The sequence below is a fragment of the Epinephelus fuscoguttatus genome, linkage group LG3, assembly GCF_011397635.1.
Source record: "Epinephelus fuscoguttatus linkage group LG3, E.fuscoguttatus.final_Chr_v1".
Classification (NCBI taxonomy): Eukaryota; Metazoa; Chordata; class Actinopteri; order Perciformes; family Serranidae; genus Epinephelus; species Epinephelus fuscoguttatus.
Window position 1 is genome coordinate 22,207,790 of NC_064754.1, and position 25,782 is coordinate 22,233,571.

General features: G+C 41.9%; 1 protein-coding gene across 7 annotated transcripts in view; it reads right to left on the reverse strand.

Annotated features, from left to right (window-relative positions):
* Positions 1-25,782, reverse strand: part of inpp4b (inositol polyphosphate-4-phosphatase type II B) — a 311,501-nt gene that overhangs the window by 106,320 nt on the left and 179,399 nt on the right. For 5 of the 7 annotated variants that reach the window (XM_049567168.1, XM_049567159.1, XM_049567186.1 and 2 more), the window contains one exon: positions 18,403-18,482. In XM_049567168.1, coding sequence (XP_049423125.1) covers positions 18,403-18,482 — 80 coding nt within the window. Of the gene's footprint in view, positions 1-18,402; positions 18,483-21,445; positions 21,465-23,160; positions 23,302-25,782 lie in introns of those variants that run through there. The other 2 variants (XM_049567210.1, XM_049567202.1) reach the window with 2 other exon arrangements.

The window sequence follows — 25,782 nt, forward strand, 5'->3', positions numbered from 1 at the left end:
CACAGTTTGGTTCATAGGATACTTTTCTTCGCATTTATTTTGACCAGACAATAGTGCAAGTGTCGAAGGCAGACAAAATTCCTCCTGCTGGGGACTCAGGGAACATTTTGCCCACTGGCAACTTAGGCAAACTTTTTTCATTATAAAAAATAAGAACAAACACTTCTGTATAACATTGTACAGACACTGAAGAAACACTTGTCCAGAAGGCAACAGGTCACAACAGGCTAAAAAAATAAAAAGCACCTCTCTTATGATATTAAACCAAAAATACCAAAATACACAGAAGAATGAAGAATAAAACTTGTGCGCAAGGACAAGTCTTTTAATTAGTTTCACCTTGGCTGTATTTAAACATCTCAGCGACTGGCACATGTGGGTGATACTGTCGAATGTACATGAGCATGTTGGATGTGTTTCCTTTTAGAGACCCTGCAACAGTGGAGCAATGCCGACACACCTTACTTGGCATACGCATTTTTTTCCTGTTTCCACTGTGAAAAGTTGTGGATGGTACCAATGGAAACAATTAGTAAACTGTAACTATATAAAAAAGGATGTCCTGCTGCCTCTTTGCAGAAGCTGGAATCGGAGAAAAAAATAACTTAATTCACTGGGCCAACTGCCGGCAACTTTTAAAGTGGAACGTTTACTTGTAATGTTACTCAATACAGGAGGTGATGAAGTAAATCAATTAACACACCTTAAATATTCCACATGACAACTTTGATCATTACTTAACATACACTTTTAGTAATGAGTGGATCTTCAAGCGTTTATACGTATAAATTTCGGCATGGTTATGTGAACTGCACATATCCCAATCCTCACTCGAAGAAAAAAAAAAAGGCATCATGGAGCGTTGGGCTCCAGCAACACTAAACCCCCGAGCTTGCCTTAGGGCTCATTCGGAGCCTTCTGTCCGAGCTCTGCGTTCATTTCGTCTGTATTTCTGCACGTTTCCATAAAACTTACGGATACGGGCCAAACGGAGCAGTACCACCAGGAACCTTGGGGGCAGTGTTGCTGTCACTGCCCGATATGTAGCTTTAGTGAGACACAAAGAAAAAATAACAATTCAATTTCTCTCATCAGCAGTACTAGAGAAAAGAATTCTCCGTCCTCGAGTTGCGATGTATTTTACGGCCTCACCGACCACTGCCTCCTACAGCGCTGCCTCTGTTTTTGTCTTTTATGCAAGAGGTACATTATCAATGTCTCCTCCACAGTCGCCATGTTTGTTTTTGAGTTTGTTGTTGTCATAAACTTTTGACGCTGGGCTGCATCCTGGTGGATATATTGGTTAACATCCATGTCAACGTAAAGGGCGCATGAAAGTATGTGGGCAGTGACGGTAACATTGTTTGAAACGGACGTATACATTTTCGTACGTAAAGGGAGCATGAATGAGCCCTTAGAAGGACTAAATGCACAAACCCGCAATTTTTAAATATCCCATAGAGAGAGACTCTCACTGCAGCCTGTTTTGTCGGCATGCAGCCTTGTTCTGTGGACGATAAACGAGGTGCAGACTTCCATCTATGTCACCGACCATGAGGAAATACAGTGAGTGCTGGACGGAGCAGTGAGTGACAACAACCCCACCCACATGAAAGGGTACAGTTTGTGGTGGAAACACTAGGGTCTAGGTACCATGTCTGAAGGGTAACTTTTGGTTCCAAAGGTACCATCCTAAAAGTGTTTGGTGGAAACCTCGTCACTAGTGGGCAAGACATTGTAAAATTTGCTCTGAGGGTGGTGCTGTACTAAAGGCCATGTTATTGCATTTACTGAAATGGATTCTTCATAGAGCTGCTATTTTATGACACTGCACACTCAGCTTGTCAGGCTCAGCTATATGTACATCAATAAGTGATGCTATGAGTTGACCTCCAACATGTTGGAGCTGCAGAACAAGAGGAAATTCTCACCTGTTGGTGGAACTAAATGAAATCACCAACATAATTAAGATTCAATTACCGAATTGAAATGTTGACATATTTAACTCTGGGCCCATGTGCCATGCATTAAGTGTGACTAACAGTAATTTAGATTGGACATTTTTTTCTCTTTTAAATAGCAAAAGGGTCACGGTCATTTTCCAGCTTCAAGCTCTTCAAAGTCATGTGTGTAAGTGTTATAAAAGCAATTTTTACAGCCACACACAAACATGACAGGGAGTAAACTGAAACAAAAATGTGCAGTGTGCAGACTGACACCATAACAACCAGGTGAGTCTCAGGCTGAGTCTCCCTGAGGGAGTCAAAGTCACTTTAAAAAACACAATATAGAAAGGTCAGCCATAACTCTGCAATGAAAACTAGCCTTTCAAAATCAGGTTATGGCAGGCGGCACAGAGCTCTTTTCTCTCTCTCTCAGTGAATGAAAGGGATTTAAGAGCTATGTTGATTCAGGTCATTGGTATAGACAAGGCAAGTAGTTAGCATTCTGCTTCCTGTCAGGGTGTTAAAAAGACAGAGACAGGATTCTGCAAAGCTATGTCTTCCTGAATAATATAACTTCAGACTAACATGGAGCAATTTAGGAATGTGGACTTAATGCAAATAGTGGAGTGTGTGTACACTACAATAATAATAGATCCTCTGTGCTTCCTTCTTTCCCGGACACAAAAAGAGAAGTGCAAAGGAGCCAAAACTTTAGGCAGGAAATATTTTTTTCGTCGAGTAGCTTTTCTCTCACCCTCTCTCCCTCTTTCTCTAAGTAAAAATAACAGCCTAGGTACATAAATAAGACACAATTCCATGGTGCAGTATACTATTACAGGGCTCAGGCAACAAGATACATATTTGACCTTGACCTTCAATAAAAAATGAATGTCTCAGTTTGGACTTTGCAAAGATTCAGTCAGTCTTCATTGCAAAAACATGAAAGCATTTTAATGGAGGATTTTGCTACACATCTGTCAGCCCCTGCGGTGTGTGTGCGTGTGTTTCTCTATGTGTGAGTGTGTACGTCCACAAATGCCAATGTCCGAAACAACAAATTTATGCACACATCCTAACTCGCTTTGCTCAAAAACACACACTGAGTGACCAGAACCTTAGTGACCATTTATGGAAATGTGGGTGAACAAAATAATAGAAATGCACCCGGGCAGCATATCCCTGCAGTGCAGCCTAACTCATAGTTTACTCCAAACAGTGTCAACATTATGAGTCAACATGAGCTTCTTGTTATGCTAATGGAGGATACATGTCACAGAGAATATGCAGCATGCATGATTGGACAAACACAAGTCAAATAGATGCGAGTTATTCTTGTTTGTTGAGATGCTCAAACAGCAATGAGCTGGCGACTCTAGAGATTCCCCAAGGTTAGTGGAATCAGACACCAAAACAAATACAACAGCAAAATGAGAGTCAGGGTTTACACCGAAAATACAAAATGAAATTCAAGGCTTTTTAAGTACTTTTTCAAGCATTGTGTTTTTCATTTTCAAGGACATTACTTAAAGCAAAAAACTTGTTTTCAAATATAACTTTTTATGAAACAATTGACGTGATTGATGTTTTTCTTTTCAGTGAAGGGTTCATTATCACCCGCTTTTTAGGCATAACTGTGAAAAAATCCTGAACAAAACATCTGAATGGCATGGGAGCGATGGTACTTAAACGATTATAATGCACCACTTTCTCGCGCTTCAAAAACTTCCAATTCAGAATGTTGCTGCTGTTATGAGTCCATTGCCTGCTGCATTGACTGTACTGTTTGTTTTAAAAACTGGAAAATGAAAACTTCCAATTCAGAGAAATTTTAGAGCTAGTGTCAACGTAACCATAGAAACTACCAAACTGCACACGGTGTAAGACAAGAGGGAGAGACCTCGCCACAATTGCCAGATATCAGACAGAACCGCCAACTCATAACAAAAAGGAGTACACATTATGAAAAACAAAAAAAAAAAATCATCTTTAAAATACCGTAGAACTATCTGAAAGAAGTGCAGGGAACGATGCCAGCTGGATCTTAAGTTTTACTTTCAGTTTCTGGCAGAGCCATCATGCCGGCCCACCAGTGAGGAGAGAAGAAAACAGATCACAGTGAGAGGCCTGCTTATTAAGTTAAGTCATTTAAAATTTAGCCATGCCAACACAGGCCTTTTGGTGTTGCTGAGGTTTTAAAAGTGGAGCAAACTTAACTTTAACAAAGCCACAAAAAATGCAATGATTTATTGACAACATGAGATGATGACAAATAATTATACTTGGCAGACTGCTTGCAAAGCAACACACAGTGTAGCCTGGTTACTTGCTGATTAACCAAGCTACACTGTAACAAAAATGATATCACCATCAATGGACAACATAGCTACAAAAAAGTTGAGTAATGGGCTACAAATAAAAAGCATGCAGGCTAGCTGAAGCAAACTTACCATAGATCGTTGGTGAAGTTTGTCTGCTTTGGATGGAGATAAAAAGCTGATGGACTGGGCGGCAGCAACGACAGATATTCATCAAACAAATTGACGGGACACAGTGTGTTTCACTGGCTTCAGTTGGCATTTGCCCTCTTTAACTCTGTGTCCCATATGATAATAGGTGACTCAAGTTTCCACCAAGCATGACAGTATGGTTCCTTCGGTATGTTTTTTTTTTTTTGTTTCCACTGTGAAAAGTTGTGGATGGTACCAATGGAACAACTCCGTACCGTCCCCATTTCTGGTCACCCCTCTGTTGGGGTACCTAGCACACAGATATGGTACTAAAAGGTGGAGCCGTGAACACTGCGGTCAGTTGATTGGTCAATTGCGGACACTCACTCTGCTCAGGGCTGAGTTGTGGCTGGTTTTGCAGCTTATAGGCCCTTTTCCACCGCAGGAACTTCGGGGTAATTTTACGGGGCCAGGGCCGTTGGTGCGTGTCTCCACCACAGGAACCACCTCCAAAGGACAGAGTTCCAGAACTTCTACAGGGGCTAAACAAGTCCCTGCCTCGGAGTAGGTACTCAGAACGGCCCCGAAAGACTCCTGGGTGGGGCTTGGGGATTACTTGGTGCTGATTGGATATACTCAAGATGGGATGTGACGTCAACAGAAAGCGACAAAATAGCTGGCATTTTTAAAACGTTGTTTGTTTCTTTGCCGTGTCACCCCGGTCAAAATGGTCGCGCAACAATTACGTCACATCCAGAGCCCGGTAACTTTACAGGAACCTTCCTTCTTCTCCGCCCTCTCGGTAGAGACACGGCCGCTGAGAGGGCCGAGCGAGAGGACGTTCCTGTAAAGTTCCTGCCCCCCAAATAGTACCAGGAACTTCTTCAGTGGAAACGGGCCTTATGTAACCATTGTTCATACCATGGAGAGTTTTACATACATTAGTAAACTGTAACTATAAAATGAAATTATGTTTTGCTGTCTCTTGCAGCAGCTGTAGTCTGAGAAAAATTATTCACTGGGCCAACTGCCAACAACTTTTAAGGTGGAACCTTTACTTGTAATGTCAATGTATGAGTTGGCGATGTGAATCCATCAGCACACCTTAAATTTCAATGTGACAACTTTGACCATTACTTTAGTTTTTATTGTCTTGGATGATATACACTTTTAGTATTGAGTGGATCTTCAAGTGTTTAAAAATGTATATTAATCTGGACTGGATTATGTGAACTGCATGTTTTCTAATCCACACTTGGAAAAAAAAGTGTCGTGGAATGTTGTTCCTGTGGGCTCCAGCAACACTACACCCCTGAGCTTGCCTGAGAAGGACTAAATGCACAAACCCACAATTTTTTTTTTGTTCTGAAAATGTCAGCATGCAGCCTCGTTCTGTGGACGATAAACGAGGTGCAGACTGATAAAGGCGGAAATAGGTGAGTGCTAGACAGAGCAATGAGTGACAACAACCTCGCCCACATGAAAGAGTGCTGTTTGCAGTGGAAACGCTACACAAACCTATGGTCTAAGTACCATGTCTGAGGTGTTACTTTTGGTTCAAGGTACCATAACGAAAGTATTTGGTGGAAACGGGGCTTTACTGGTACAGTAATACTGAAACTAGAAAGTGGTCACAGCTGTGTGTGTATGGAGCATTTTACAAAAGCTTCAAATGTGGCTCCGTCAATCATAATCAAGGACCACAGCTCTCCATTTTAAATTTAAAATCGAACTTATTATAACTGAACTTAAAGGCCCTTGCAGTAGGATGGTACACACACACAAGTGTTTTTTATTGTTCTGTCCATTAGACATCTGCTGAGGACTGTGTGGGACTGTCTAGAGTGAGTTTGACAGACGTTGCGCTCTCCTCTCCTGTTAGCTCTGTTGCACTGTGAAGGTGGAAAAAATTACACCTTGACCTATAAGTGAAATCACGCAATTACCAGCATAGCTCTGCCCACCTCAAACTTGGCCAGAGGTGTAATCATCCAGAATAAGTGACAACACCTGTGTAGGTGTTGAAGAGACTTTCAAATGTAACTACTGAAAGATTTGATAGTGGTGTCTATTACAGCAGCTGAAAACCTACCAAAGTCTGCTACAAAACTTTCTTGTAAAGCTTAGTACTGGCGGTATATCAAACGTGCACATATAGAGAAGAACGTAACAAAAATGGTCTTGTGCACATACTGCACAGCATATGCCTGCTCCGCTGGTAAACATGGCCATCACCTTCTGTTCATATCCGCTATCCTCATGCTTCTTTTAAGTTTTCATATCATTAGTAGGCTGCAATATCATATCCAACCCCAAAGTGCGGAAGGCCATAAAAAATGAAAGGATCTGCAGATTTAAACTTCACAGAGAAGAGATAAATCAAAAGCTACCAGATGAGTGCATCATACAACATCACTGGAAAAGAGCCTGTGTGTGTGTATGTACACACATGCTGTGTACACAGTAATATGTCAAAGTGTTGGTATTCTGATTTCCAACTGATGAAATGTGTGCAACTATGATTTCATATTAACATAGACCTAGAGTGTTCTGTTTACCTCCTAATTAACGAGGTTTAGACCGAAATAAAGAAGAAAAACATTACCGTGCAATGCCTCCTGCAAGACATACCAACATTTGAATATTTAAAGCTATTATAGGCCTCCAAACGGACACTGCATTGCATTACTGAGAGTGATATTAAACAGCACGGCAGACAGGATATTATGCATGACCTCACCTTCTCGAGAGCGCATAATAGTGCAGGAGCAAGAGGAAAGATTGCATTGCTCTCTGTAACATCATCCCAGCAGGGTGCTTGAATGATGGCACACAACAATTTAATCTCAGAGCAAAAATAGAGGATGGCATAAAAACACAAACAGAAACCTGCGAGACATGATTTTGTACACCTACTCTCTTCCCTTATCCTCCCTCCATTTTGTCCTCATTATCATCCTCTCATCACTTAGACAAGGACTTGGCATGAGCTGTGCCCCTAGCATGCCTAAGCACCACGTCGGGACAGATTTATTAAATCTCTCCCCTTTATTTTGGCTCCCAACACATCTCATTTTCCCATCCCGTCGACCTATGTGTGTGATGTTGCAAGGAGATGAGCTATAGGAAGAACCTGATGAATGATTGACCCATACTAATAGATCTTACCTTGTTTAATATGGACGTTAGGTTAACAGCTCCATACTCTGCTTGGGCTTTATTGGAATTGTAATTAGTCATGGCAGGTAATTAAGGCAGCCTGTCAATGGAATATGTTTCCCCCCCCCATTTTTCTCTCAGAGTTGCATTTTGATGCCATGGTGCAGCACTGGCCGAGTTAGTTATTTTCATATTCTGCCCATGAGCCCTGATGCCTGGGGGATCTCACAGATTATGCAGAAGAACTGCGCGGAAAAGAAGCATTTTTAGTATTGAAGCAGGAAAAACGAGGAGGCCATATGTGCATTTATTTCATCCCACCTGAGTGCTTTCCCCCCTCTTTTACATGCGTATGTGGCACGTGGTTGTGTGTGCCGGTATTAGCATATATACTGCATGAAAAAGCAACTCTTTGTGTGCATGTAGTTTAATGTGTGCATAGCTTTCCTTGTGTGTTCCTACGTGCCTGCAAGGTGTGAGCGTAAACCCATTACACCTGCACTAAATTTTATTCGATGATTCCTCAAACACACACACACACATACACACAAACTTGCTTCCAACAGTTCCCTCAATGTGCAAACTACAGATAAAACATTTTCCACCAGCCATACACAAAAATGCCGTGGCCTTAAGTGTCCTTTGGTTTCTCTTAAGTGCTTCAGTACATGTGTTCCACTATTAGCTGCTAAACGGATAAAACGAACAAGCCATAAATAAAGACATTTATATGTGTAATAATTATCCTCCTTACTTCATTTGATTTTAATTTTTTTCCCAGACTAAATATTCCTCTGCTTTAAATTGAGCAGCTAATGACTACACTGTGAAAAATGGCGACATATGTGTGAGTGTGTGTGACTGTCACAGGGGAGGGAAGAAGAAGAATCATTCCACAGAGTACTGTAATTAGCAAGACTGCTTTGGCACCCACGCAGACATATACACACAAAAGTTGTTTAATTATTGTCTGACATTTTTGTGCCATGCCGTTTACAATATGGAGATCATTAACTTTAAATTCCCCTTAAGGACTCGTCAATCAAACACACACAAAAGGCTCTTTTGGTGTCTTAAGAGGACCGTAACCAAAACCACCACATGCCCAACTACAACTTTTACCCAAACCTCAGCTATTCATGCGGTGCTGCAAAGCATTTTTATCTCTTGTCCAACATCCCACATATTTAGACAAAGTCCCACAACATGAGTGGCTCTAGTTTTCAAAAGTCAAACCACTGAAGGACAGACGCTTTTTCTAAAATCTGGCTTTTATCCAATGCCTGTGAAGAAAGCAGGAAGGGCTGTCATCATGGGGCTGTGTTGATGTCAATCAAGCTGTGCACACGTGGGTCAAATGCAAGTTAACCTGTCACCGTCATATATGCTATACCCAATGGGGAAAACTGCAAGTCACCACAAAGTCACAAGCTATGCAGATTTAGGCGGAGGATAATGGAAACTACCACAAAGAAAAGGAAAATGCCATTACAAAAAAGACTGGGAAACCACTTATGACTGGCTGAACCCGGCCAGTAGACGGCTATTCTCAGAGGTTTTCACATTTCTTATTTATTTTTTACTCAGTAGTAATTAGCAAGGGAGGGGAATACAATGTGAAGTGACACAGTACATGTGAGGCAGAATAGAAGTGAGATGGATATTAAAAATTCTAGTCTACCTCTCAGCATCGGTTTCACGTCTCCCATATTGTCCCACACAAACATACTCTCTGTCCCACAGTTGGTTTGTTGGGAGATGGTCACCCTAACCTCAACTAAAATCCATGTTGTACTATGTGGGGAGCGGCGCTTTATCCCCACATGGGAGGAGAGTCCCCATAATGTGACAGTAGTAAGAGAATAATGTCCCCACAACAGGACTAATACGAGTACACACAGACCCATACACACACACACCCTCACACACTTTTTCTTCAGTATAACTGTATCAGATAGTTGATCTTTAGGCTTTTAGGTCAGGCTCAGATAAAAATCAGTCACAGGGGATATAGTGTAAGGGAGAGTTGGCTTTCTCTGGATAAGTGTGAGAATTGGGACAGGGTGATAGTGAGGGCTCTGGGGTGGTAAAATGGTTTTATCATTGATAGCGGACTAAACTGTTACTGGTGGGACAGCAAAGAGAGGCTCTATCCAATGGGAATGGATGAATAAGCCATGAAGCCAGGCAGCAGAGGCACTGGTCTGAGATAATGTAGCCTTGCCATGGTAAATCTCTGATGCACACACGTGCACACACACACACACACTGACACAAGCATACAAATTCATATCAAAATCAAATCTCAAACTGTGCTGTAGAACTGGGTCATAGAGTGCCTCTCCTACTGAGTGTATAAAGTTTTAGAGATAACAAGAGGAGCAAAAGGGAGCTACAGCGTGCGAGACTGAAAGGGCAAGAGAATGAACGAGATGCTTTCAGCAGGGCTGAAATAGCAATATGAAGACTGAAGAGTGTGTCACTAATTTAGCAAACCCATGCTTTTACTGTATATTCTTTATGTGCTCCTGTGCAGAGGTCTATATACATTGTATGCACATTTTCACATTACCCATTGTCCCATTTAGACTACACTATTTTCTTCTTTGGTGGGGCGAAGGAGGCTCACCTCCCTTTTTGGAGATAATAATCTTTCCTCCCATGTGTATACATAACATGCATTATTGAGAGACCTCTGCAGCGCTGACATCCTTCCAGCTCCTGTAGCACAGTGGTTGTATTGCTCGTCCTGGGTCCCCATTTAAACCACGCTAGATTTAGAAATGTGCGTGCCTGCAAAGCAAGCCAAACTCCATACCGGAGGTAGGAGAAGGTACAAACCTTCCCGAGTTATTCAGTAGGAAAAAAAAAATTCTCAACAGAGCTCGCAGAGAGGCAGGATAAGAACTTGCAAATGTATGCAAATGGGTTTCTCGCTCAAGTTTGAAATAAAACGCAACAAAATCAAGAACAAATGACAATTCATGAATAAACCAAAGATAAACGGCAAACCATTTAATTCACTTGTTATGTTGCTATCAATGGCTTAAATACAAACCCTGCAGCCATTAGCCAGCATGTAGCCACGGTAAATACTACAGATTATGTACAGTGTGCATCTATGTTTGCAATCAGCGGACAATTAAGAACCCAGTTATGATTAGTTATTGCATTGTAAATAAACACTTCAGACCTAGTATGGCTATGTGATGCATCACTGAGCCAAGATACGGGAGCATTTCTGAGGTACAGTAGCTCCTTCATCCTGTGTGAGTAATAGCCATGAGGGAATCAGGCAAGGAGTCCAAGTCCATATAACACACAACCAGAGAGAGATTTACTACAGGCTCTGTGCAGGTACCAGGCGAAGGCAGCATGCTGCGGCATGTGAGGGCATAGTTGGTGTGGAGAAGAGTTTACTGCGATTAGACAGAAAGACTGTGTATTTCATTATTAAAACAAGAGTAAGGACTAAGGTTAAGGCTGCACTAATGGTAAGATGATTGTGTGTGATGTGAATAGGGTTGGATACCACTCACATTTTAACTGATACTGGTTAGTGAAATTTGTTACCGGTACCCAAAGGTACCATTTATCAGTACTGTACTATCTCTGTAATGACAAAAACGCAATTTCAGTAGTAAAAAAATTCATTCCAAATTCCAGCTGCACGGCAAAAGCGAAAGGACAGTCTTTGGGATTACAACCTGGAGCAGAGTGTGCTGCTCTCCAGCTCTTTCCAGAGACAGTAGTGCGATCAGGTTTTGTACCATCTTATGCTGTCTAGAGTGGCCACGATCAACTGCAGTTGCTGCATTGCAGCCAGAACACGGTGCACTCACTCTTACTAAAATTTGGCACAGTGTGACTTAACATGAATCCATACTCAGTGGTATCGATTTAGGTATCCAACCCTAGGTGTTGCTTGTAGTGTCAGTTCCTCTCAGCTCTTCGAATAGTTTTAGTATATTTACAGCTCATTGCTTTGGTTTCACAACTTTCCTGTTTCTATTTATTACCATCACTTTCGTCAACCTTGTTTCCAGCGAAACCAGGCAGCTGTTATTAGCTAAATGATTCTGATAAATCCCCTGTACACTACCCGCCCAGCATCAAACAGCAGACAGACGCAATAAGAGACTAGAAGGTGAAGAAAGTGGAGCATTTAGCCGTGAGAGTAAACACTGGACATTCATCAGGTGGAGAGAAACACAACTCCAAATGAATGCTAATGTTGCTCTGTCTCATCTGGATGTGTAAATAGTCTGTTTGCTAATATTGTTCACCTACCTGTACAGTGTGACCCATATGTAAATATTGTGTTTAAAGCTTGTTCTGCCACCTTAAGAGGCCAAAACAGTCAATACTGCTGTATATAGTTGAGAGAATGCATAAGCATGCACAGACAGAGACATTATAAAACACTAGGCATGATGCCACACTCATGCTACAACCAAGTTATAACTAGCACGGTGCTGAGAGGTGATTTTATTTTAGTTCTCAGAGTATTACTCAAGGTAGGAGAACACTGAGGGCATGCTGCTCTGCAACTATATCTTAGAAACACAAATGTACGCACAGAGCCATGCAGACATAGACACAGACACAGCTGGACACAGTACTCAGAACATCATGGCAGCTAAATAATTGATAAATAATTTCCTTTTAGATGACTTCAGCGTTGACGATTTCGCTTATATTTAGACTTTTAATCCCAAACAGCACACAGCTTCCAACTTTACTTTTGGTTTAAATTCACTCCCATCTTCACGAACAAATCCAAAGAGACTGCAGCCTCTAAATAAGACATCCAACATGTAGTTTTTGTGATGTTGCAGGTGGACTACAGAATTATTACCAGGCAAACTTGAGCTGACTTTGTGTGCTGACCAAACAAATCATCAATAATTCCCTTTAAATCAGTTTTCTGCTCTTTGATTAATAAAAGGTCCAGACTTCAAAGAAACAACTCAATTCTCCAGGTAGCCTTTTTTTGCCGTTGTTTTTGGGTTGTGTATAGGCATGTGTGTCTGTGCTGCCAGACACACATGCCTGTGCTGCGAACACCTTGTAGTTGCTTTTGGTCATGTGGGAGCTGCAGGAAGGTAAGATATTCCCATCATCACTTCAGTGGCTTATGGTACCTACAAAAGAGACCAATCTTCACAAAGGCTACATCCGTTCAACGCGACACTGTCAGGAACCTTCAAAAAAAAGTGACCCAAATCAAACAGGTCGCGCCTTACAGGAAACAAAAACAATCCGTGACTAACATCCTAACCAGCCGCACATGAAAGTGAGCATGGGACCTGAGAGACGAGCTGAAATGCAGACAGAATTCATGGGAATATAGGATGAGCTCTGAGGTGGACAGCCCTGTAGCGGACTGAACTTTACTGAAGGGGCCAAAGTAAAAGCAAAAGTCACATACACACACTGGCGCTGGTCAAATACCAATTTCCTCTCTACATATGCTCAGCACCAATGTAAATCCAGAGCTTACGAAGAGAAGTTGGTCAAAGTCATATTGGTTTTGAGATTCACTGAAGGGAATCAATCCTTGCCTCGTGGAGATAACGTAGTCCCGCTTTGCCTCTGCCGAGCAAAAGTAAACTCAAATTAACCGCCTTTCTGCAACAACTAACTGGGTGGGGATTAGAGCATTGTGTTAAAATGAAGAATCTGTTCCTTAATGCGCAGAGTGAACTGCATTCCTGTCCACGTCTGTGCTGCAGCATGCGAGCTGCCTGACCAGCAGAAGTAATATGAACTGTGAATCACAGGCTCGTCCACAGGTCAAAGAATGAATCATACATGCTCATGGAAAGCTGCTCATCTCTGAAATGTTTTCTCACAGGATGAACCAACAAGCAAACAGCATATCGAATCAACGACAGTTTCCTCTGTGCGTCTGTATGTGTTATGCATGCATCGCCAACTGTGGAGTGTAACACATTCGAGCCCCTACACCACACCACCAGCAGCAGCTCTGCAGGCTATAATGACTTCGTGTGTGTCTGAATGGGTACAGAAGATTTTAAATATGATACCAGTCATTATTTAGCACAGTGCAGGTTTTAAACGATCATGCTTGAGTAATCTTTTGTTGTTAAACAGCATCAGATCTTTGTACTACAAAGAAATGTAATTTGCTTTTATTGTGTTCCCTTTTTTTTTTTATTTTTAACTAAAACCTGACTGTGTGGGGCCGACCTGGTAGAGTGTGCGCACAATATAGGGTGAGTCCTTTGCAGCAGCCTGGGTTCAATTTCGACCCCAGCTGTCCTATCAAAAAAGACAAAAAAAAACCCAAAAATGACTTTGTTTACACAGTGAGTGGCTTTCCTCATTTTCTGTAATTATTTTTAATAGCCACTTTTGCAGGCATCCCAAACCTTCCAAACAGAGGAATGCCTCCTTGCAACCACTTGTTACTGGTTGCCTAAAGATGTTTTTCCTTTGTTTCACTTGAATAGTTCTAAGCCTGAAAAGGTAAAATTAACCATTTATTTAGGAGTGAAAAAAGCAAAGATTAAAGCAAAGTCTAAAAAAAAATCATATGATTTTTGTAACAGAATGTTTTTCCAACTTTACTATTTTCTTTATCATTTCTCAACCCTCCTTATTTATCTTGAGAACCCGTTTGGGAGTCCTAACTGTAGCAAATAAATAAAGACATAGCTACCGTGATGTCACCCAAGTTGTGGACTCCTGTTTTGAATTTGGCATTTTGGCCATCTCCATTGTGGTTTTATACAGCCAAAAATGACCACATTTGGTTGAGAGGCCTGTGCTATGGAGGAGCGAGGGGTGGATCTGACTGCAAACACTATCAGCAGACAGCCTGTCAAAGCAGCCCGATCTTAATTATGCGTAACTTTAAGTTTTAATAACATGTAAACAGGTGAGATGTGTATAATTCACACAGAGCCTCTGCCCAACAGGCTGTCAACATGTTCATCTCTACTGTAAGTTGGGCGTTTTAACATTGAGATCTACAGGGACTGACTGGCTTCTGGAGCCAGCCTCAAGTGGCCATTCAAAGAACTGCAGTTTTTGGCACTTCTGTGTTTGATTCATTTTTCAGTCCCCGCAGCTGCCACTTTGTCTTGACCCACACTGTGGGACTCACAGAGAGAATGCTGCTGAACATGCACCCTTTAGTACGACTAGGGGAATAGGGCTGTAGCAACAGTAACAGCAGCCTCTAAATACTGAAACAATCTGTTGACATTTTCAAAAACCAATCTTTTTTTTCCTTCCTGTTATTAAAAAGCATTGTGGCAGCACTGTAAGTATCATGGGAGGACTTCATGTTATCCTCAGGAATAAATAATACACTACCAAAATACAAAATGAGCCAGAAACACAACAGTGGGGGGTGGGGGTGGGGGGTGGGGCTGTAATTTCTATTCTCACGGCAGCTCATATAGTCAATCGTGCATGATACAATTATACCTGGTGACATGGGATCACCTGCAGGAAATGAAAAGCATAAAAGAGAGAAGAAAAAGGAGGAAAAAAGGAGCGAGGATTGCCAAAAGGGAATATTTTCAGACACAACTATGACTGTGAAGGAAAAAGGGGAAATTCAGTTTAATAATACAAACAGAGCAAATTTTCTCTGCACTCGGTGTGTGACAACATACTGGATGATGAAATATATGTTAAAATGCAGCATTGTTGAGTAACACATTATTAAGAAATATGAATCAGCTTAAAATGCAGCGGGCCAGTGAATAGCAGTAGCAATAGTTAATTGTATTATACAGTCTATGTGTTGTTTTTTCTTTTTTAGGGAAATTCTTTAAGTATACTTAAAGATATATTACAGTATATAGGAACTGTGGACTACTCTTTGTACACAGTATCAACAGCTTTGTCCTCTTGCTAGATTTGCATATTTTTCAGCATTATGTGCACGATTTGCATTGCTTCCTCTTGGAGCCTGTTTATACCTGGAAATAATAAGCTTCTTGAGCTATCTGATCACAAGTGGACAGCACTACAAACAAGTGTAAATTACCATTAAGGCGCTTTGTGATCTGATGATGCAAACCACTTGCCAAAATGGTCTGGCACGCATTTGACCACATATCTTTTGTAGAGTGCTACAGCGTTCTGTTGCCTCCCTGACAAGGCACATATCATCAATGCAGGATGTGGTGCTGTTTTGGTGACAGCGTGTTAATGCTCTATGACTTGCCCATTTTACAATGAGCTGGACAAAGTGTTACGTGACTGTCCTTCGTTTTGCTGTATAAACATTTAGCAACACAGCCATCAACGTGAGTAGCAGGTATGCTAGCAGTCAGCAAGAGATGCATGACAGACTCAGGTGTGAACTACAACTCTGATCAGGCCGATAACAATCCGGCCCGACCCTACATAAACCTGCACAGTTTCTGTCCAAACCCAACTCGAGCCATGGCAGCCATTTTGGACCCAAGCCTGATTAAAAATCTGTATTTCTACGGTAAAAAAAATAATGTGTTACATTTCATATTACAAGCTAATGGCTGATGTGTTTTCTCGCCTCAGCTGAATGTGCTGCACCCCTCGGTGTGTCTAGTGTGCACGACGGTCCATGGGGATGCGGTGCGCTGATGATGATTTCCACTTTTCGCTGCATGTTACGCCCATCACTTTCACTGCATGGGAGGCAGAAGCAAACAGTGCCAACCAAGTTGTCTTCCTCTCGTTTTCTATCCTGCTCTCTCACACGCTCTATCTCTTCCCCTTAGTTTCGCCTCTATATTGCTCTGTCACCTTCCCTCTCTCAGTCATAGTACTCTCCTACTTTTCTCTCTCTCTTGAGTCAGCCCAATAAAACTCCTGCCACTTAAGCACGAGAACTGCTGGTTCAATTAAAAAAAAAAGAAAAAGAAAACACAGGTAAATTGGTGAGAACCCAACCTGATTTAAACCCTGGGGAGTAATGAGAAAGTACAGCCCGGCCCAGATCTGGTGGGTTGGGTTGGGCCCGGTCGAGCTCGGCAGAGATTTAGAGCTCTAGGGTGAATGGCGATGTGTCTTGGCCATCCATGGTGGATGCATGCTGCTTACGGTCTGGCCACTACCTTTTCATAAATTTGCAAACTCATCTGCGTGCTGTGCCTGGGAATGTCCCGAACACAGCAAAGTAAAAGGACAGGAAAATACAGGTAGAGGGTAGATTCTCTGCAGGTTAATACACCATCACACACTTCCAGTGGGCCTTAAGTGATGATTGATAGGGCTTTCTTCTGTGTGAGTCTATACATTGTTTTTAAAGAAATTCCTATACCTTTCAAGAGTGAACACACTGAACACTGCCCTCAATCACATCTGACCACACCAGAAATTATTGATGGGTGTGGTTACAAGTGTAATGTGATGCACCTGTAACAACATCCAACAGTACTGTCACAGGGTCCTGGAGTACAACTGCACATCACCGCAGCGAGTTAACACGTGAAAGCTTAGCAAAAACAAGATTTTCAGCTGGTGTTAAGGTATTCATTGGTAGAGTTTACTCCATGTAGTGGTAGCCACCAGCTAGTAAAAATAATAGTCAATAGAAGCAATTAAATCAACGAGGACAGATGTTAAAAAACACAGTATTGTTGTTTTTAGTTGGTTAAATCAAAAATGAGTTTTAATAAATGAGGATGAGTCAAGTATATAAATACACTCTGTTCGGTGTTGGTGTGCAGTTGGTAATCATGGAGTTGATGATTACCTGCTCTCTGTGGCACAAATGACTTCACATTCCTTCCTTTTAGCAACAAAAGCTCAATTTACAGTCAAATACACCCAAAGAACAAAGTCAGTTCACACACAATGGGCCAGAGCTGTTTTCTCTCTGTCTCTAAAGTAGCGCAAAGTATTTAAACAATTACCAAAAAACCCATTATCAACCAATGCACAAATTGCATTGGCACCGTTTTGATAGACAATCACCTCAACAGCAACTGCTGTGTGTAAAATAACTTTGCTGGTCAAGCCTCAGTAGCCATTTATCTATGGATCTGAATCATACTTCTACGCAGTCATGTCAAGCACTCCATAAGAAGGACACACCATTAATCAAATCCAGGAGCACAACTTATCTGTTGCTTGTGACATGTCGGTGCGTCCTCCAAAAGGCAAACTGTCAGTCTTCTTTGTGGCAATAATACTAATTATACCCTTATAGTTCTGTCTTTAAGGAAGGAAGTGCTCTAAGTTAAACATCAGCTTTCTGAAAATAAAGCTCCAACTTTCCCTTCTTATTTTTTTCTCTGTTGGCTGCTTGATTTTTATTATACAACTATCATACACAGCTTAAATGACTAAAAGCAGAGGGCACATCCAAGCTCTTGACCTTAACACTGCGTGCTCACATGCAGATCAAACATTTAAAAATGTTTTACGTTTTGCAGATCACTCTATGACCCCATATGAATTTCAAAACATATTAAAATGTCCTTGAAAAATAAAATGTTTTTGGCCCACCTTTCAAACAAGAAGCATGTACTCCATCCCATTCAGTTTACCATCTCCCAGAAATCGCACTTATTCCCGACCCCATTCACCACGAAAAACACAAACAAACAAACCGTAAAAGCAGATCAGAGTACTGTATTCCCACATGCTAACACACACCTCGGATACAAACAACCCTGGCAGCTACTGCAACATTCCTGAAGCTGCTATTGCAACATCTGTGGGCAGGTCTCTTTTCCCAACTCATTTCAGTTTGATGTTTAAGTTGGTCTGTCAATTCTTGTGTGAAGAAGCAGAATCTTTGGATTCTAAAGTCTGATTTTTATTTAGCCCGGAGGAACGCAGGGAGCGATGAACAGAGTATGACAGAAACACGCACTTACCTGAGACTCAAGGTCAGTCGTTCATCTTTAGCCCTCAGCAGATCGCCTACTGAAAATGTGGCACTGCCCAGGAAGCTGCTCTGTAGAACCAGACAGAGAAGAACAAAATAGCCTGTTAACATGGGGCAACATGTTTCAGCAGCAAGTACATAGTTACAACAAAAGAACAAGACTACTGAATAACTCGTGTCATGGAGGTGTGAAAAACAGATAAGTGTCACAAACAGTGTGTCAGATATAACTTTGAGCTCTGTGATCTAAAAAAAAAAAAGTGAGAAATTGTTGACATGAGGCGCAGGGACATACAATCTACTCTCCTTCTCTGTCTCCCTTTCACCCCCGTTCTCCCCTTTCTCACTGCTCTGACAACATGTGTTTGCTGCAGGCATGATGTGAACAGGGGGTGTCAGCACACGAGAACTGGGTCACGGAGGGAGAGGTAGGGGACGAGCCCATCAATAACGAAGAGAGATGATCTACATTCGTAGAAAACGCGCGCGCACACACACACACACACACACACACACACACACACACATACACACACACACTCCCTCACAGGCATGCCCAGATGCAAGCACATCCACACACATATACAGAAAAGTCCTGCACCTGCAAGTAACACCATTAACATGCTAGCTTGCGCTGCAGGAGGGGAGGGATAAGACCATGCCAAGGACACGGGCTGCTCCGAACAAAGCTAAAACAAAGAGTAGGTAATTAACAACAGGTACAAAGGTGACTCCACATGTTTCATCATACAGGGGAAAAAAGGATCTTAATTAAAGTATTTGCAGCCTGTTCACACTCTTCTCTGAGATACCAGGATGCCACAGTTCCTTTTAAAGGCCCTTTATTCACCAAATTTATGCTGGTTTTTTTTTTATTCATAAGCTCACACAATAGTGTCAGCGATGGTTCTGCGAACGCTGAGGTAACAATACAAAAACAAGACAATTTGTGTCTTGCCCTTGTCTGTGGCTTTAGATAGCTGTCAAAGGCTGTACCTTGCCTCTGAAGATGAAAACAGGATTGTGTCTGTTGTTGAAATGAATGCAAATGAGTTTCAGGTGTTGTAAGCAAACACCAGAAAGCTTCCACACACAAACATGAGATTTTTATTCCTCATCCTATAGAGAGCAAAGTGCAAAAAAGTCAGCCTGTGGAAATGGGATGTACCAATCCAATGTGCTCAGTCCTGAAAACAGGGATGCAAGTAATGGTTATTTTTCATATTGATTAGTCTGCAGACCATCTTCTCAATTAATCATTCTAACGTTTTGTCTATAACATGGCTGAAAACACAGACAATGCCCATTATAACTTGTTGTATCAGACCACTATGCCAAACACAAAGATACTCAGCTTATTGTCATATTCTTTTGATTTGAGAAGCTTAAGCTGAGAAAGTCTGGCACATTTGCTTAGAAAATGAGAGTACAAGTGTTGCACTTTCTGGCTACATATGCATTTCTTTTATTTTGTTGATGTTTCGGCCTGTCTTCTTCGAGAACACTTCAACAATCAAGATCAAGATTTTGTAGAAGGCCCAAAGGCCGAAACATCATCAGAATAAAAGAAATCCATAGGGAGCCAGAGTGTGCGACACTTGCTTTGTACAATCAAGTCTACTGCCAGTGATCAGCACCTCGTCATAGTGCTTGATCTGCGTTACTTTTGTATTTTAAAAAAGTAGAGTAGTCATGCCTACCATACACCAGACCACTTTGAAAACACTTTTGCTAAAGTCTGACACCCCCTCACATCTAAAGACAATGTGAGTTTTTAGTCACACACTATGAGATTTTGCAAAAACTGTCAATCAAGGTCACTATTTGCAGGACTACAATAGATTCCCTTTGAGATTATTACCTATCCTGCTCCCACTGGAAAACATTACACCAGCTTCCATTTCAGAAAAATTACATATTAACAATTCCTTACATGTCCGCAAAAACATTTAACTTTAAAAACACAAGACAAAAGGTGTCAAATGTCAACAGTATTCTTGTCAATTTGGCATCAATATAATCCAAAAAGATAAACTGTACAAAGTTTACATTTTGGATTTTGTCACCTCAACTTGCTACCAGCCCCTGTTGGTTAGCTGCGGTATTTTAGTGGGTGGATTTTAGTTTACAAAGTTAAGATTTCCTGCTAAAATAAGTGCTGGTTGGTGGATCGGATACACGCTGAATTAAACACTGACTCTTGTTCACTCCACAACTCCTCCTTTTCCACAGCACAAGAGAACCAAGACATTCTTGCGCCTTCCCAGAGTCTCCTCCATGTTTACTGTCTTCATATTTGCATTAGCAAAAACAAAAAAAGCCATGATAATGTTGATAATATTGAACATGTCTGATTTTGTTGGAACGTCACGATGAAAAAGGCCGACTTAAACTGTACAAAGGTAAACAGGGTTTCGTTGTCCAAATCTTTTCACCATTCAGTGACTTTGTCATGTTTATTCAGTCACAGAAGGCCACCAATTCATTTTGTGGCATCACAACATCCCTGACCTTATGTCACGTTCCATAAAAACGACTCTAAGGAGTTCTAAAGAAAGCACTGGTATTGGATCAAGATCAGGATCATCAGATACCCTGAGTTGAGTCATCAGGAGAGAAAAAGTTGGATCAATGCGTCTCTACAACGAAATACTGTACAAAAAAATAAAAAGGAAATGTAACAGTGTCATAGAGCTCACGTCAATTGTGGCAACTGTGGTAAAGACTGCATAACTGATGAGAGTTGTCTCAGGTCACATGACTGTTGCAGCGCCTATTATAAAGTCTTCATAGACATGACTCACTGATTATTTATATTTATGAGGTTAGATGTTGTTTCTAGTTGAAAATATTTATGTACAGCTTTTTTTGTGTGTAAGTTATTCTAAAATAAGAGAAGATTTTCTTCTATTGTTTGCCTACCTCTAATCTTGGTTCCTCCCTCCTCCTACCACTGCACCGCTCTTTCTCCCTTTCTTTATTCTCTCTGCAGTCTCCTGTATCAGATAAAAAAGGGCATCCTGTCTACTGACCTTTTCTCTCAATCATTTCCTCCCTGAGCATTTTCCTGCTACACCGTACGAATCCCCCATATGCTTACAGCAAAACACTGCCCCAAACACATTTTCCTGCCCCGGCCCACTCACAAGTAGGAAAACACAGAGACTCATACGCATGCGTACACACACAGAAAGAGGAAGAGACCGAAACACAAGGTCAGTCAAAAGTGCTATGAAAAAAAACCCCCTCAACAATACATAATATTGAAACACAGTGTAAGGTTTAAAAAGGAGCTCAAATTTACCAAGACAGACACACAGCCTCAAGCCTCACATTGAGTCACAGTTTTATGCAGCATAGTGCCATGTCCTTATTGAATTAAGCAGAGATAGGATCCCCAGTAGACACCAATTGATATGCACAACGTCATATTCTTCAGCAATGACGTATCATAACCAATCCTAGTCTGCCCAGATAACCCAGAGCACAAGGCACAGAAGGCCATTACACACCGTGGAGGAACATTATATCCCTATGTAGCCATTACTCGCAAGCCGGTACAGAACGTCTGGTAAATGGTCTTAGAAATCCATTCCTTAGCATCTTTTTATGGCCCCTCACGATGAAGGCTTTAAAAGTAATGAAGCTCCTGAGACCGTCCTCTTACGCAAGATCAAAGTGGCTGTACCACAGAAAATGAGAGAAAGATGGGGGCAAGAGGAGGAGTGGAGTGAGAAGAGAAGACAAATGATGCTCTTCCAGGATCATGGAGGATTGATTATGATGGTCTCGCTCTGTTCCCTTCTCACATGCCCCAGCTCTCTCTTTTTTCTATCTATCTTTTTTTGCCTGCTCTTGCTCATTCCCTTGACCGGTTCTATTGGTCATGCCAGTTGCAAGCTATGAGAGAAACTTTTGATCTATGATCTCCTTCACCGGCTTTCAAGAAAAGGAGACAGTGAGACATTTTGCATGAGCTTGGAGATAAATACGGCGCAACCAAACACAAAAGTGCTCTTGAAAACACATGCACACGCTTAAAAGATCAATCACGGGCCAAAAAATGAAAGACACTTCTTGTGCAGGAACATGTACAGCTGACAGGGTGCATGTCTACAGGCAATCTCAGACACTTGTCTGCGGACCTGTGAAGGCCACAGTGTCTGTCCATCACTTGGCAGAGGTAAACGGTCCAACTCAAGCTGTAGATCTATTGATTTTCCTCACGCCCTGGGTGACAGAGTGACACACACGTACAGACACACGCGAACTCTCTCTCAATCATCCCCCCTCTCCCTATCTGTCTGTCTCTCACTCACACACACACACACACACACACACACAGACTGCAGAGAATACCTGGAGGAGAGGGCATTCATTCACATGCTACGCCAACAAATGACATTTCATATAAATGGCAGCAGTGACAGTTTTGGCACTCGCTGAATAAAACACATCTGGCAAACATTTATAAATATGAACAGAATTATACCACGGAGGTCAGTAGTGTCTACATGAATACACTGCTCCTCCTTCACTACAAATAGAGCTTTACAAATTGGCCTAATTAAGTCATTAGAGATGTCATGACATGCCATTTATGCTTACATGCAAATGTGTGCACTCGGGCACAAATTATGACAACACTAAGTTAAAATTGACACGGAGTGAGATCACACACGCACACACAACCAAAACACATACAGTATAACAAGACAGACACACACACACAAGGAAGTCCACTTACAGTTCTGTTGCACACAATCCTAGCAGCAGCAAGCGAGTAAGAAGGTGACAGAGGAGCTATAGAAATGAGGAGGCCAACAGAAAGAGAGTGAGAGACTGAAATAAAGAAGCGAGAGAGAAGAAATGAGATGGTATGTCTTCTTTCTTCCTCTTAATGAGCTCCAGAATGGTTCTTCCTACATTTCTTCCTCCAGTCTTCAGTCAAAGTAACTCCATGTGTTGTATTCACTCTTTAAAGACCGGCAGGCACGCTGGCTGATACATACATTGTAAACACGCAAAGATATGAAACACACACTCACACACACATAAACATGTACAGACACACACACTGCAGCCTCCGCTGTGACTGAGAACTGGCTAGAGTGAGCTACTGGCGTTACCGCTGTTGCTGCTGTGGCTGGCTTGACAGTAAGCGAGACCAGCAAGAGAGAGAGAGAGAGGAGAAGGAGGAGGAGGGAGCCACAAGAGGGGAGGGAGTCGACAAATACAAGCAGCCGAGGTGGAGAGGGGGAAGAAGGAGGAGGAGGGTAGAACAACACAGAGAAGAGGAAGAGACAGAAAGGAAGGAAGACAGACAATTAATGGGTAGAGAACCAAGATAGCAACACAGAGACGGGAGAAAAATACAGAAAAATATAGAGAAAGAGAGCCATAGAGAGAAGAGACTGACGAAGAAAGAGACAGAGAGGGGTGGGGGGTCGGAGACAGAGTTGTGTGTCACACCTCGGTTGCAGCCTGTGACTCAGATGGCCAACAGGAAAAGAAACACTTGTTATGGCTACTTGAATTAACATGAATTCCAACCACAAGGTGCAAGGTGTACGTGTGTTTGCGCACAACGCAGATAAACACTTCAAAACACACATTGACATACTTGAGGATCACACAAGAGGCTTGTTGAAACACCCTCTAAACATTTTAATACACGCAGCTGCAACTGAGAGAAGAAAAAATAAATCAAGCCATCCGTCCTGAGACATCGAAACAATGACGAACAAACCCACACAGCATCACAGGTGACACCAAGCTCAGGTTTTAACTACCTGGGCTCGAACCTCGGATTAAGCAGGGTTTAATTTACCCATGCTGACACAGGGGGATGAGTAATTCTGGCAGAACAAAGGACACACTCCAACACTGGCCCTTATCACCCCGAGCAGGTACACAAGCAAACACAATGAGGCACGCTCGCAAACACTTAAACACACGTGCCTGCACACACCTACCCAGGCACCAAACATTTGTGAGCACACACAAACTGTAACGTGCAAAAACACTGAGCACTGGAGGTCATGGTGGTGAGTCGACAGCCTCTCTTAATATGGGAGGAGGGGTGAGGAATTAGGGAGTGTGGGTGGAAACACTGGATTTAACGGGTTCTTCATTACCATGAGGATTGATGACCTGGGTGCCAAGTGGAAGATGGCGCGTGAACTCCAAAAAGATTACCCAAAATGCTTCTCAGCCTAACAAACTGCTTACTCCGACTACAAAACAGTGTTTGTGTGCATCCTTGCTGTTGCCAAATCCATTTGTACGTTTTCAGTTGGTTACTGCTTGTTTTTTTGTCAGTGATCATTGATGTGCTTTGTGGCCTTTTTTGTGTGCACTCCCACTCTTAAAATCTGTGTACAATAGGAATTTGTTTGAATTTTACAGGACCAGAAATGAACGCTGAATAACAACATGGAAAATCCTAGATCAAAGCTCTTTCCAAATGTGAATCAAGCACACTGAAAACGGGCATTTTTTTAATGCCCTACTTTGAAGTTCAAAATGTTTGACATATTTTAGAGCATTCAAACTGTGAGTTCCTGAAAAGCACACTTAGACTGGCAGGGATTGGTCTTACATTCAGCATGGGAGGCACAAGCTACCTACCACAGGGAAAATGTGTGAGGCTCCTGGCTGTAAAAGGAAAATTCTAAGTACTTCTTAATTCCTACTTTTTAGCATTTTCTAACCAGCACTCACAGCTGGTTGAACACTATCAACACTGCACATGCACACACACATTATTCATGGACCTTATATAGGCAGTGTAGGCTGTGGACGTGTTAGTCCATGTAAAGATCATAGAACAAACGCCCCTGGCAGCTAAGGTTTTCACACACACGACAACAAGGGATCTCAGGCAACCAGTCACCCCCAAACCCAGACAAGCTCAGACAAAAGCATGCGGCTGTGTTTTCCCCGGGTGAGCTGATGTTCTCATTCTTAGCTGTCTACCCTCGACACTGTCCTCCCATTCTTCCCTGACTTATTCGTTTCATGGTTCCCTACCTTGACCTCATTCCCCTGCTCTTGATCTGTTAAAAAGAAAAAAAAGAGAGAAGTCTGCAGACAGAGACGCAGTCAGACCTGAGCTTTCCCCCTTTGGCCCTTCCCCATCTATTTCTTCAATGCATTACCAACAGCTTACATGAAAGAAACATCCAAACAGCACTGCTATTTTCTCTCACAAAGAATTTTAATTGGCCTGAATTCAAGGCGGTTATTTTTCTGGATATAATGTTTGAAAAAGTGGAGGTGGTATTATACAACAGTGTTGCATTTTGGGTTGTTTGTAGCCTTAATGTTGCTAGGCTAGCAGTTTTCTTTAAGTCTGTTTATAGTGTGT